Raw genomic sequence first — 15,237 nt, 5'->3', positions numbered from 1 at the left:
GCACAATAGAGTGGAAAGGCAGCAGGCTATGATCTGATGATCATAACCAGGCAGCCTGGTTTCGTGCAAAGCCCAGACAAGATCTGAAATCAGATAAATCTTATCCCTAATCAGTCTGCAGTCCTCATTTTCCTCATCATAAAGTGAGAAAACAGTATCTTCCCATAAGATTGTTGTGAAGATTTAGTGAGATGAGTATTAAGTGAGATCATGTAAGTTACCCAGAACTAAGCAGGTACACAAATAAATGCTTCTCCCTCAAACTTCAAAAACAGCTGAGAATCAGGAAGACAAAAAGCTAATACCAAAACCTAACTCTAAAAAACCCAAGACAAATATGACAATGCCTATCCTTGAATATTCATAAACATTACTAACAGTTAAGATCTTCACCGAGAGGTTTTTACTATTTACTCAGATCACATGTAGCAAAGCTTGGGCAGGGTACAAAAGTGAGGATTAAGGACAGACAAATTGCACCAAGTGGTAGAGATAAGATGAAAAACAAGAGCAGACAAATGGCCCCAAAAACATGGTAGTCCAGTACCATTGAATATATAGGGCAAACAGTCTTATATACTACAGTCTCCTGAGGACATTATTGTAGGGCAGTATCAGTATTATTATATTACTAATATATTTGATTATTGATTATATCAATATTGCTATTGATATATATGAATAATAATAGTAATACTGATATTGATGATTGATGATTCTGAGTCATAAGAAAGTTTTAAATTATACTGAACCTTCTCCGCTTAACAAGGTAGTAATATGGGTAATTAATTTAATAGAAACTTAGGAAATGGTTAAACTTTAAAAAAACTATCAACTGTAAAAGTAAAGTTCAATCATCTGGAAAATTCATTATGTGGAAGGATTCATTTCTCTAAAGATGACAAAAACAGATGAAGTGTGGTCCAACTACACTTGAGAAGTACCTAATAGAAAAACTATAAGGGGTCTTCTAATCAACATAGAAAAATAAAACACCTTTCCTCCCTCAGAACACTAACAGAACATATTCTGGAATTTAGAAATTTAACATTCATCTATCTTCAAAACTCATTTTGTTATACCAAATTAAACTAAATAATATAGTAAATACTTGTTTAGACTAATATTATATTATTAATCTCAATTACTAGATTTAAAAAATTATTTAATGATTGATTATGACATAATTAATTCCATATATCTAAATCAGAAAAGCAATTGGTAATAATCTGCTTATGTTCTTAAGGTATTTTATGGCTGTGTTACCTTAACACAATATGTTATAAGGGATACTTATACTTCATCCAGAATAAATGTTCTTTTCATTCTTCTGTACTAAATTCAATGAAATATTAAACTTATTTGAGATGACAAGGACTATAATTATAACAGCTCATTCTGCTTAAGACATCCATCCAACCTAGTCTGTTCAAGCATGTCAAATTAAGAAGACTGGGAAGCTCCTTTTGCTTAAAAGGAGCTACGACTTGAAAATTTCCAAATTTAGTTTCGCTGGATTAAAAATCAACATAAGAGAGCCAAAAATCTACGATTCCCAGTTGCACATGCCATTTCAAAATGTGTGCAACAGTTAAAGGCCTTTAATTATAACCTAAATTAATTGTTGAGACCAAGTTAGGAGGTAGAAAAGCATAGCTGTAAATAAATTGAGGACAAATTTTCTGTCTTAATATGATTAAAAATAGTCACACAATTTCTGGAGAACGAAATTGCTCTAAAGTAAATATTTGCTTAAACCAGGGCTTTTTAAGCTATATGGCAAGTCTTCAGGAGTTTCTGGATATGTATGAACCCACAGAGAGGAACGTTAAAAATTACTAGGTAGTAAACACTCTATTATCCTTTCTGGAATGCAACTCTAAAAATTAATAATGAAGAAGCAAATCACTTTTTGCTTTCACTAAGAGTATGCTTATAGGATAAATTATTAAACTAATCACGTATATTCCACAATTTGAAACTTAAAAAAAAGTTTAAATTTTTAAAAATACCTTAATTTCAAAATGACCACATTAAAGAACACTTGATATACATTTCAAATCTGATTCTACAATTTCTGCTGGCTTCATAAATTATTTCAAGACAGTAAACTATTTTCCTCATCCTATATTTTAAAAAGCTGCAAAAGATAAATCTGAAACAGTAATATCCTCATACTAACATAAGAAAGCAAGTGAGAGTCTCTTAAGGCTATTACTAATCAGCTGTATCTGACAGGACACTTTAAGGAATTTGACACAAGACATAAATCACTGAATTATTACTCAAAAAGAATCCCAAGATTATGAGACGGCTTTTGGTCATCTAGCAGAAAGAGCACACAAGCTGAGAATTCAGTTACATTCATATAGATGAAAGCATTGCTGGATGCTTCACATTTGAAATTTATTTTATTATGCTGAGCTAGGAGGGATCAATTTTTATGGCTATTTGATTTTGGAGTGTTTGTTTAAATCTTTGTACCCTATGAAGTATATCCTTTTAGAGTGATTGTGTTTACAAGAGTAATGATGGCTGAAATATTAAAACTTCTTATGGTTAAGAGCGTGGACTCTGGAGTCAGGCAATCTAAGTTCAAATCCCAGCTCCATTATTTGTAGTTGGGTGACTTTGACAAGTAAATTAATTTCAGTATGCCTCAGTTTCTTTATCTACAAAATCACAGTAACTACACCTTTAGGTATTGCTGTGATGATTAAATAAATGCATACAAAGCACTTAGAAGAATGTTGGATAAAGTAAACACTATTGAAGTGTTAGCTATTACTGTAAATCATGGTTGTGCCTTCTGTACAAAAATTACATATACACTTGATTGTATAAGTTACGCGCTTCAGATTTCAAAAGCTGTTTTGTGTGTGACAGGGGAGGGCTAAAATTTTAATGGCAAGATAAAAATTACTATCATACTGATTTTCAGAGTTTGGTGATAATTATATTCAGCTATGTTTTCTTAATCACCTAATTGGTAAATCTTTCCCCCTCTCAGTACTACTAGGTGGCTCTAGGGCACAGTGATAGCATATTATGTGCTACTTGAATAAGACATGTATAGTTTAGTTGTGGGGAGGAGGCACACACACAACATAGTGAATGAAACTGTAACGTACTGACGACAAATATACAGACATCATTTAGAATGTATCTCTTTATCATTTAATGTATGTGTGTATTTATGTCTGTGGGAAAAGAGCAGGCAGGAATCAGCATAATTTATGGGGGATGCATTGGGAGAGACCACTCAAACAACCGGTAATGGGATGTAAGGCTGACCATGGAAATTGGGACAAAATTAGAAAACTTTGACATGAACAACTTAGTTTAAAATCTATTTGGCAGGCAAAAGACAGTCATTGTAGTTTCTTGAACAAAGAAAATAAATATCAATTTAGATGCGTTATACAAAATAAACTGCAGGAGGGATGAAACCAGGAGGTTGGTAGCCCAATCATGACTCAGGACGGGGGGCAGCGTGGGGAAAGGCAACAGACCTAAGGATTAGACAAACAAGGTGAAGGGAAGGGAACACACAAAATTTACAAATAAAGCAGACATCCTTGGTTTTCTTTCAATATCCTTTCCCTGTTCTTTCCTCCTCAAAGGACTCCAAAAATCTCTGGCATCCACTCTTTCCTGACATAGATCATGTGGCTTAGGGGAAAACTAACACCACACACAGCTTCAAGGTGAGCAAGACTGGTTTAAGGATAACTAACTTGCCTTGCCAAGGACTGGTTCAGAAATAAGCAGGTGCCCCTCTCCTGAACCTGTGAGAGGCCAATGAGATGAGAGATGTTAAGAACTTTTGGCAAAGTTCTTCCAAATTCTGGAAGGTCTTCCGGAAGTAACGTTTTCGCTTTCCTGTTGGATGTGATCAAAGTAGCATGTACCCCTTCCTGCTACTGGCAGGCAGCCTATGAGAGTGAGGGTAAACTCCTCAGTCTGCAACCACTATGAAGAGCAAGACTGAGAGATGGAGAGAAGCTAGCTAGCTGATGACGACATTGTTGAGATGCTGAAGTAAACAACCCTCATGGGGTTCAGTTATGTGAGCCAGTAAATTTCTTTCCTGTTTAGTCTCAGGCAGCATTTGTTATTGACATCTGAAAGCATGCTAAGTAATACTGTTTCTGTGCATAGGCATGAAGAAAACTGCTGGTGACAGAAACAATAAAGCTGGGATGGGAATTTATTTGCAAAGTTGACAAGTTCAGCCTTGGGCACTGTAAGATCAAGTTGACAATGCTCGCTTTTCTAGACTTGTATCCATTAGAGCATACCTAAAGAACCAATGTTCTTATTCTCCAGCTAAGAAAAATGTCCTATTTATCTTGTAGAATTAGGGTGAAAAGTAGAAAAGTGAGAAGAGTTCTCATGGAATTTATCCTTGTTTCAGAGCCAGACTTAGTCTTCCATACTGAGCCCAGATGCCTGTACTTAATTCCTCCAGTTCTGGATCCTTGTCTGCTGTTATCTCAAAAACTGGCTGCTCCAACTTTCTGTTCTCATGTCTTTGCAAGGTCCTTATGTGGCAACTGACACCTCCATTTGCTTCCTGGAAGTCTTGATTTTCTGGTTTATGGACTGAACCACTCCATTAACAATATCAGAAATATCAAAAATATGCTCCTTGACTATTAATCTGAGAATCTGACCCAGAACTATTTTTTCATTCTGGCTGCCAAACTCAACTAATCTTGTTGCTGCCATTTCTCATTACAATGAGCACACTGAGGTTTTGAAGAATTTGTAATTTCATATCACATTTCTGAACAAAGTGGGAATTGTTCATTTAAAAATATGATTAAGCCGGACATGAGATGGTGTGTGCCATAATCTCAGCTTCTCGGGAGGCTGAAGTGGGAAGATGGCTTGAGTCCAGGAGTTCAAGACTAGCCTGGGCAACACAGTGTGATCCCATCTCAAAGAATAAATTAACTAATTTATTTTAAAAATATGATTATATTCTGGGGATCTAATGAAAACACAAAATTAGTGCCTACTATTTTGGTCTAATTGATATATTTTAATAATTATTTTTATATACTTAAAATGCCTAGTTATATCATTAATCTACTTTCCAAATCTTAACATCTCCTTTAAACTGTAAAAAATATTTTAAATAGAAGTGCTTTATAAAGATATTAAAATTAATACTTTACTTATAATCACACATAATTTTAAATTTTACATTAAAATAACAAGGCCATTAAAACATTCATCAATTTAAAAAAATCAAAGTATAGAATACTAGATCATCTCTTTTCATGGTCGACAGCTGTTTGCTTAGATTACAGATGCTTCCCAAAATATCCATTTAATGTCGCAGTGATTGAGATTTTTTTACCTGATGTTGCAGCTTCATGATTTTTTTCTTCAGGTTTGCCGTTTGACTTGAGAGCTCTTTTTTCATCCACCTCATCGTCCCCCCACCATGACGGCTGCCCATATAATGGAGTACCACGGGGCAGAGCAGAAATATCTGGAAAGAGGTGGGAAAAATCTGTCTAAAGCAGATGAAACAGAAAAGAATACACTTTCGCAGAATGCTAGAACTGCCTGCTTGATTAATTAAATTAAAAAGCAAAGTACAGTCTTGATGGCTAAAATGTACTCTATACTGAATTAACTTGGTATTTGTGGAAGATCTTATACAATGTTGGACATGACTAAATAAATAAGATTTCCACTGGGTGGTATCTAAGTAACACAACGTGCTACATATCTCAATAGCTTTTTGTTAAAGTGTTATGAGTTGTTTGCTATATAATTGAACCGCTTGTAACAAATGGCATTTTACTTGAATTTAGACAGAAAGTGACCTCAGAAGAACAAGTTTGTTGAAACTAGCCAATAATCAACTAGGAAAGAACAAAACCACTCTGATCAGAAATGGCTCATTAAGGCTAAATGTAAAAGACAAAGCTAAAGTAAATTTTCACGAGTAGCTATTTTCCAATTTTTTTCAGCCCAAGGGCACAAAAACTAGCTCTTAACAGAACATATTTTTGTTTGAGCAAATGCAGTAATGCCTATTCATTTAAAAACTTGTTTCTGTTTGAATGGGATTATTTATGTAAGGCATTTTATAACGTTCCTACAATTGTAAATTATTATATGGTGATATAGCCACATTTGATTTAAAAAATTTTCCTTTTAATTCGTTTTCGTTGTTATGCTGCAGAAGAAAATGCAGACAAACATGAAACAGTAAGAATATTATAAGGTAAACTACACAGTTAACCCTCTGAATCTGTAGGTTCTGCATCCATGGGTTCAATTAGCTGCAGATGAAAAATGTTTTGGGGGAAAAAATTCCACTACATTCCAAAATGCAAGACTTAAATTTGCCTTATGCCAAGTACTATTAAACAAATGAAGTGAGGTGTATGCATTGTATTAGGTATTATAAGTGATCTAGAGATGATTTAAAGTATACAGGAGGATGTGCACAAGTTATGTGCAAATACTATGCCATTTTACATAAGGAACTTGAGCATCGTGAATTCTGGTATTCATGGGAGTCCTGAAACCAGTCCCCCATGGATACTGAAGGATGACTATATTTACTTCCTTTAAACATTTAAACATATTAAGTACACCTATATACAACTGCTATATATAATTATGTGTTTTATAATGTTTCCTAATGAAAGCACTGGTAGCATTAAAACACACTCTGAAATTATCACTATTATAAATTATTTTTATACGGACATGGCCAACTTTCTGAGAACAAAGCATGCAGTGTCTTCAAGATCAAGTATAAAGATGGTCTTTCGAGAGAGGCCAGCTTACCCATGGCTTTTTCCTCGGATTTCAGTGCTTCAGTAGTTTTGTGCTGCACTTCAGTAGCAGCGTCTGCTACCTTTGAATCTATGCTTTTGGCACTTGCAGATTTGGATAATTCTGATTCTGAAGATTTTTGGGACAACTGAAGCTGAATGGTAAACTTCTCATGCTATAAAACATTTAAAAATGGAAGTGAAACATCAAGAAGTAAAATCAACCGTAGTGAATAGTAGATCTGCAAAAGAAGTTAAGTAAAAACTGTTACCTTAAGAGCTTCTTCAGGGACCCTCATTTCTCCTTGTACTACAGTGAAAAGATTTGTATGTAAACGGGGCTAAGGAAGAATATAACCTCAAATTTCTGGTAATTGAGCTAAAAATCGTCATCAAATGCAATTTAGAAATTGTTCTATTTCAACAGGTAATTATAGCAGAATTATTATATTTCTCCTGAATAGTTAAATATTAAAATATGGTCACCAATGTAAACATTTTCATTTTAAAATACTAAAAATCTTAAGATCCAGCAAGTTTTCTAATTTTAAGTAATGGTGGCCCTCAAGAAGCAAACAACTGGGTAATTAATCAGAGCACAGAGACATTTTCAATTTTCACTAACAATAATATGAGATAACTACAAAGAAAAAGTACATGCATCAAATTATATTGAGAGCTAATCACAAAAATGTAAGGAAATATCTCTTCAATGATTAACCAACAGCAATTCCTAAAAGAATTTGATTACTCAAACTTCATAAGCAGTGATAAAAATGAAGTTCATTTTGCAAGTGCAAAAGAAATGCTATAATTAGGGTCCTTACAGCAACCACAACCGTGATTGTTCCCCATGAACTGCAATCAAGGTCATATTACATTATCAAACAATGGATTCTATACCAAGATTAGATTAGAACCAAGTGCTAGATATAATGAATGCCTTCATTATTAAGCCAAAAAGAACAATGCCTCTGTACATTAAAAAGATCTATTCACTAAAGAGTAGAGGCCACATTTCCCACCATTACTTAACTCTGTAATGAAAGGACTTTTATAACCATGTACTAAGTTCTATTCCTTACCAGTTCAGAGCACTCATGACTTCAAGGGCAGAAAGCTGTTAACTATCATGACTACTTGGGGGAAAAAGATGACTTCCCAAGGATAAGGGAAGTAGGAAACTTGTATTTATTCTAGGTTTCTACTTGTTAAAATAATAAAAATTCAGAATTGTAAATATAAAGAGTTTTGGGAAATATTCTGTTCAATTCCATTAATCCTTCCTGTTTCATAAATAAAGAACTTGGGTAATGGACGGACAGAAACCAAAACAAGAGTCTAGTCAACTGAATCCCAGGCCAGGGCTCTCCTATTCTCTACATTGCTTTTTCCTATACCTTTGAAATATTAAAATTTTCCTTTTTGTCACATTCACACACTGGTGTATATTTGCTGGTACATATGGAAGTACACATCTCATAACTAAGTATATTTAATAAAATATAATGTCTAAATTGCAAACATGTGGAATCAATCTAAATGCCCATCAGCTGATAAGTGGATTAAGAAAATGTGGTATATATACACCATGGAGTACTACTCAGCCATAAAAAAGAATGAAATAGTGTCTTTTGCAGCAACTTGTATGGAACTGAAGGCTATTATTCTAAGTAAAGTAACTCAGAAATCAAAAACCCAAATACCACATGTCCTCACTTCCAAGTGGGACCTAAGCTATGGGTACACAAAGGCATACAGAGTGGCATAATGGACATTGGATAATCAGAAGTGGGGAAGCCAGAAGGCGGGGTGAGGGATGAAAAACTACCTATTGAGGTACAGTGTATGCTACTCAGGTGGTGGGTGCACTAAAATCCCAGACTTCACCCTTGCACAATTCATCCATGTATCCAAAAAATCACTTGTCCCCTAAAGCCAGTGAAATTCCTTTAAAAAGACAAAAAATGTGATTAAGCTATTATAAGAAAAAACCTAGAATTTGATAAGTATACATACATTCACATATTTATATAATATGAATTTTATATAAACACATATATATAATATAGAAAAACACTGGCACGACTACTGCAGATATTATTGAAGTTTTTCATTCTTTTCTGAAAATTGCTTTTTATCTGATGTGGTTACAGATGTGAGTTCCCTGAAGCAATATTATGGTAAAAACTTTGCTTTAAATATAATAATAATACCGTCTAGTAACTTTGTTTTATCCGCAAAAAACTCATAAACAGCTAGAGAAAATTCATAGCATTCCTACTTTTTCTATGAAAAAAGGCATTAAAAATGGACAGTCATTACCATTTTTTCCATGGAAAACACAAGTGATTTCAGCCTGTTGTGAGGGTTTTCGGGTGCTTCAAGCTTACCTCCTGGGAGTGCCTGAAGGCAACTTCCCAGGGCTCATCTGGGGTATCCTCTTTAAACCTAGACACTCTTCATGTCATGGAAAGCTTGAGAGGAGCCATCCTTCTCAGGTTCAAACATTTTACCTTCCAAAAATGTTTCTGTGTGTGGAAACGAAGAAGACCTCAAGAAGCCTCTTGTTTGGGTCATTAATTCATCTGGGAACTCTGGTGTAACTGTGAAATCTGGAGACTGCTCTAGCCCCAGCTTTTCCCTCCAAGGCTACCATCTTCTTAGTGGTGCAGGCCTATGTAGCTATTAACTTGCTAATCAAGAAAAATGACAAACTGAGGTAGAATAACGCATGGTATCAGTAAGTTATAAAAAGTTTGAATTCTTATTTATTAAAAAACATAATTTGACAGGTTATTTCTCCACTTCTTTATATAAAACTATGATTGCTATTCTAAGCCATCCCCCTGTACTGACCTAAGTCAATTTATTCAAGAAATGTTTATCTAAAAGTAGGACTGTGGAAACTCCCCTGAATACTAGTAACGTGTTCTTAGATACGGTTCCTCCCACTCTTTTATTTTAATAACAAAATAAAAAACAGCAAAACTTTAAACAACGTTAGTCATTCCAAGGAGTATGACCTAAAATATGAAGTGTCAGATATCACTGTAAACATATCTTTCAAAAATCATGTCAGATAAATAAGAATACTTGAATAAAATTATTTTATACAAGGAAAGATCAGAAAAACATATTTTTTAAAATTAATATATTTCATACATGCGATTTTAAAAAATATGTAAGGCTATCCCTAGAAATTCTTAAGGTTACCCAAAAATGTTTCCTTTTCATTAAAAATATGGAAATGTTCTCTCACTTAACAATAATTGATAACAAAACATACAATTATGATAAATTAGAGTCCACAGAGCATTAGTAAGGTAGGTCCTAGGAGACAATAAGGGTTTAAAAGAAAGTTAACAGCAGGAAACTTTCTAAGGGGAAAATTGTATCTATTTGCTTAATTTTGCCTATACCTTCAAAAAAATGTATCATTTTATTTTAGGAGATGACTATCTTTCCAACTTGTAGAAGATCCTGTTCTTTAAAAACATAGTTTTCAAACAACTGATTTAAACTTCTCTATCACTTCATTTTTTCATCCAAAAAAGCTCATTTCCATTAATTTTTAAAATTTAGTTCTTTTAAGCTTTGAGAAATGTCCTCTATTTTTGAAATTTGAAAAATATTAATATGTTCATGTTTTGTTACGGATATCAACCACATAAATAAGGAAAAATCTTAACTTCTGTGAATGAAAGTTCTTAATTTTTGCTTACGTTTAACTTCCCCTTGATCATTTCAGCAGCCGTTATCTGGACAGCCCACCAAACAGTGGTACATACAGTGCTGGAAGTACAGGTTAATTATAGTTTTAGATGCTATGACATGATGTGTTGGAGTTTTCTTTAACCTGGTTTCTAATATGACTAACCCAATCATTTTGTGGGCCATTACGCAGGAATATACAACTTCTTTGGGAAAATATATAAATCACAATTTTAAAGTAGAAGGTACTGGGTTCTTACTTATGATGACTTATATGATTAAAATGATTAGGGGGTGGATCTTGTGATTCAAGATGTTTAAGTAATGTGTAAATAATTTCCCACAAAATGTGGAAACCATACTATACTCTGCTTTTCCTCCTAGCACATTAGTGGTTTCTCCTTAGTCTCTTTTACTGGTTCCTAATCTCACTCATCTCTTAATATTGGAATGTACCAGGTGTCAGTCCTTGAACCTCTTATCAAGCTATATTCATTCCCTTAATGATCTCATTCAGTCTTACGGTTTTAAATATTATTTATATAATAAAAATCCCCATATTCATATCTTCAGCTTCTACTTCACCCCTGGATTCAACTTTACATTCAACATGCCCCAAATCAACTTCTCAGTCTTCTGGATAAGATGGAGTAAAAAGAATTGGATTTATTCTCCTACATTAAACAACTAAAAGATGGGTAAAACACATGATACAATGTTTTACAAGACAATTGGCATCAGGCAACAAAAGACAATGATCTCCGAGAGAAGGGCAACAAAGCAAGAGTCCAACCACTGCCCCAACTCACTGCCCTGTGAAAGTTTCTAGGTCACACTGCGAGGAAGAATAATCCAGACAGAGCCTGGCAGACTCCCTGAGTTGTGATGGAAATGAAGTCAAAAGTCCAAGCAAATCACCATTGCTGGAATTCACAGGACTGAGGACTGAAGAGAAGCCTGCACAGAAAGAGAATTCCAGAGATTTTCAGTCTCCGGAAAATATCAGAGATAATAGTACCCAGTGCCCACACATAGGGCCAGGAATAGTACCTACTCTCAACAGCTAGACTGTAAAACCTCATGCATGATTCATGAGTCACTGGGCAGAGCACAAGTCAGCAAACTTTTTCTGTAAAGGGCCAGATAGTAAATCTTTCAGGTTTCTCAGGCCACATGATCTCTGCTTCAGCTACTCAACTCTGCAGTGGTAGAGCAAAAGTGGCCACAGAAATATGTTAATAGATGGGCATAGCGATGTTCCAACAAAACAGCCTGAGGACCAGATTTGGTCCATGAGTTTACTGACCCCCCCACAGTAGAATATACATACAGAGAGGTCTTGCCTCAGTAGTTGGGAATAATTAGCCCAGAATAATCTTAGAAGCCTAACAAATCTTAAAGGAAAGACTCAAAGTGATAAAACTGTTTCCAAATAACTTGTATTCCAGAAGAATGCTCAAAAATACTTCTATAAATACTAAAATATGCACATAACACTCAGCAAAGTAAAATTCACAATGCCCGCCATCTAATAAAAAATTACTATGAATGTAAAAATTAATCAATGGAAATTAACCCAGAAGAGATGAACAAATTTTAAAATAAATAATGGTGGAGATTTTTTCCAAATTGGATTGAAACTATAAAGCCACAGGATTTTAGAAGGTCAACAAACCCCAAGGGAGTAACAAAAAAACAACAAACAAAAAGAAAGAAGAAGAAGGAAGAAAAAAGAAAGAAGAAGAAAGAAGGAAGAAAAAAGAAAGAAGAAGAAAGCTACACCAAGACACATCATAATCAAACAGTTCAAAGCCAGGGACAAAGGAAAATAATGTGAGAATACAGTGGAGCAACATCTTTAAAGTGCTAAAAATAAGAAAAAGCCAATTTCGAATTCTATACCCAGCAATAGTAACTTTTTTTTTTTTTCTTTTTTGAGATGGAGTCTCACTCTTTTGCCCAGGCTGGAGTGCAGTGGTACAATCTTGGCTCACTGCAACCTCTGCCTTCTGAGTTCAAGAGATTCTCCTGCCTCAGCATCCCGAGTAGCTGGGATTACAGGTGTGTGCCACCACGCCCAGCTAATTTTTGTATTTTTAGTAGAGACAGGGCTTCCCCATGTTTGCCAGGCTGATCTCAAACTCCCAACCTCATGATCTGCTTGCCTCAGCCTCCCAAAGTGCTGGGATTATAGGCGTGGGCCACCGTGCCCGGCCAATATTATCTTTCAATAACTAAGATGAAATACTTTTCTACACATATAAAAGCTGACAGAATTCATCACCAGCAAAGCCATAGTACAAGAAATGTTGAAGGAAGTCCATCAGGTAGAAACAAACTGACATTATGTGAAAATATGGATCTGTACAAAGGGATGAAGAATACCAGAAATGGAAGGTTCATGGGTTTTAGAAATAAATACAACGGATATAAAAATATGTATTTTAAAATATGTATTTTAAGATTTTAAAAATTATTTAAACCTCTTTAAATGACAATTGACTTTTTACTAATAACAATGTAGTATGGGGTTTGTGACACACATAAAAATAAAATATATGACATCATAGCACAAAGGTCAAGATAAAAGAAAGTATACTGTTGTAATGTTCTTGTACAACATGTAAAGTGGTATAATGTTACTTGAAGATAAAACTCAAAATTAAAGACAAATTATAAGTCCTAAAGGTACCACTAAAACAACAACAAAAAATTACTGCAAATAAGCCAACAAAGGAGATAAAATGAAATAATAAAAACTATTCAAATAACTCAAATGAAATCAGAAACGGGGAAAAAGAAAACATAAAACTAATGGGTCAAACACGACACAAATTTCAAGATGATAGATTTAAACCTAACCACATCAATTATCACATTAAATGTGAATGGCCTACATCACCAAATAAAAGCAAAAATTATCATATCAGATAAAAAAGTAAGAACAACTATATGCTGCCTACTTTACATGTAAAGACAAACAGGGTAAAAATTAAAAGTATAAACAGACAAAAGAAAGTTGGAACAACTATAATATTAAGACAAACTAGATTTCAGAGCAAAGAATCTTATTATGGATAAAGCAGGTCATTGCATAATGATAGAGGGGGATAATTCATCAAGATAGCATAATAATCCAGGTTGTCTATGCAACTAATAAAAGAGCTGCAAATGACAAAGCAAAAAGTTCTGTGCAAGGAGGAGGGGGCGAACCCGTAATTATAGCCTGAGATTTCAATACCCCTTTCTTAATAATTGAAAGAGTAAGAAGACAATAAATCAGTAAAATACAGCAGACCTGAACACCCACCAAGCCAACCTGGCCTAACTAACATTTATAGAACATTCCAACCCCCAAATAGCAGAATGCATATCCTTTTTAGGTACATATGGAACATTTACCAAGATAGAACATATTCTGGGCCACAGAACAAGTCTCAATAAATTCAAAAGGATTTGAGACATACAAAGTATGTTCTCTGAGCAAAATGGAATTAGAAATCAGTAACAGAAATATATCTGGAAAACTCCCCAAATATTTGGAAACTAAACAAACTTATAATCTATGACTCAAAGAAGAAAATAAAAAAGGAAATTAGAAACATTAAGGTAGTAATTGGGGGAAAATTTATAGCTCTAAACACCAGTATTAGAAAAGAAAGGTCTCAACTGAATGACCTCAGCTCCTACCTAGAAAAAAGTTTAGAATAAAGGTAACAGAAATCAAATAGAAAACAGAAAAATGTGAAAACTTGGTTAAGCCTAAGGCTAGTATTTTGAGATGATTCTTCCCATTTTCTCCACAAAACTTGCTCTACCTACAGAATTCTCTATCAGTTATTAAAAGGATGCCTTCCTTTTTCATATTGCTCAGGCCTAAATTCTGGTTCATCCTTGACTCTTTCTCTTACTCTACATCCAGTCGAATCAGAAAATTTTATTGGCTACATCTTCAAAATATACACAGAATCCTTTCATTTCTACTTCCAGATATATCACCCTGGTCCAAACCTCTTTTATTGCTCACCTGAACTACTGCAATAGCCTCCTAACTGGTCTCTCTTTTCATACCCCTGCCCGCTCCACCCTTAGTTTTCTTTGAACAAGAGTAGCCAGATGATCTTTTTAGATGTATGTCATTTATCACTCCTCTGATTTAAAAAAAACAAAACAAAACAAAACAAAAAAAGCACCTCCAAAGACTACCCATTTCACTCACAATAAAAGTCAAAATCCTTATAATGTCCTACAAGAACTGATATATTCTGACCCCTAATATACTCATGTTCTTTGCTGGCTCCAACCACACTGGCTTTTAAATGCTATTCCTCCAATATGTCAAACATGTCTCTGCTTCAAGTCCTTTGTACTATACCCTCATCTGTCTGCAGGACAATATCTCCATATATCCATATGGCTAACTTCTTTACTTTCTTCACATCTTTGCCCCAGTGCTGGCTTCTCATTGAGGTCTTCGTGAATATTATTTTTAAAACTCTAACTTCCCACTTACCAACACTAGCTCTCTGCCTCCCACTTTCACTTTTTTCCATAGAACTTACCATCCTCTAATACCCTCACTTCTAGTGTGTGCTGTCAGTCCCTTCAACCCCATTAAAGTGTAGGCTACAGGAGGACAGTGATTATGATCCATTTTATTCACAATTATATTTCCCAAACCACTGGGACTATGCCTGGCACATAGGAGACATTTAAT

General features: G+C 34.5%; 1 protein-coding gene across 22 annotated transcripts in view; it reads right to left on the bottom strand.

Annotated features, from left to right (window-relative positions):
* CEP170 (centrosomal protein 170) overlaps positions 1-15,237 on the bottom strand; it is a 130,411-nt gene that overhangs the window by 69,519 nt on the left and 45,655 nt on the right. For all 22 annotated transcript variants that reach the window (XM_054500939.2, XM_054501047.2, XM_063667396.1 and 19 more), the window contains exons 5-7: positions 7,079-7,137; positions 6,820-6,982; positions 5,369-5,503 (exon numbers count right to left, since the gene is read on the bottom strand). In XM_054500939.2, the coding sequence (XP_054356914.1) occupies positions 5,369-5,503; positions 6,820-6,982; positions 7,079-7,137 (357 nt within the window). The remainder of the gene's footprint in view (positions 1-5,368; positions 5,504-6,819; positions 6,983-7,078; positions 7,138-15,237) is intronic.

This window comes from Pongo pygmaeus, chromosome 1 (assembly GCF_028885625.2).
Source record: "Pongo pygmaeus isolate AG05252 chromosome 1, NHGRI_mPonPyg2-v2.0_pri, whole genome shotgun sequence".
In the NCBI taxonomy this organism is placed as follows: domain Eukaryota; kingdom Metazoa; phylum Chordata; class Mammalia; order Primates; family Hominidae; genus Pongo; species Pongo pygmaeus.
Note: the sequence above shows the minus strand (reverse complement) of the source record. Positions and strands in the feature narration are given on the sequence as shown.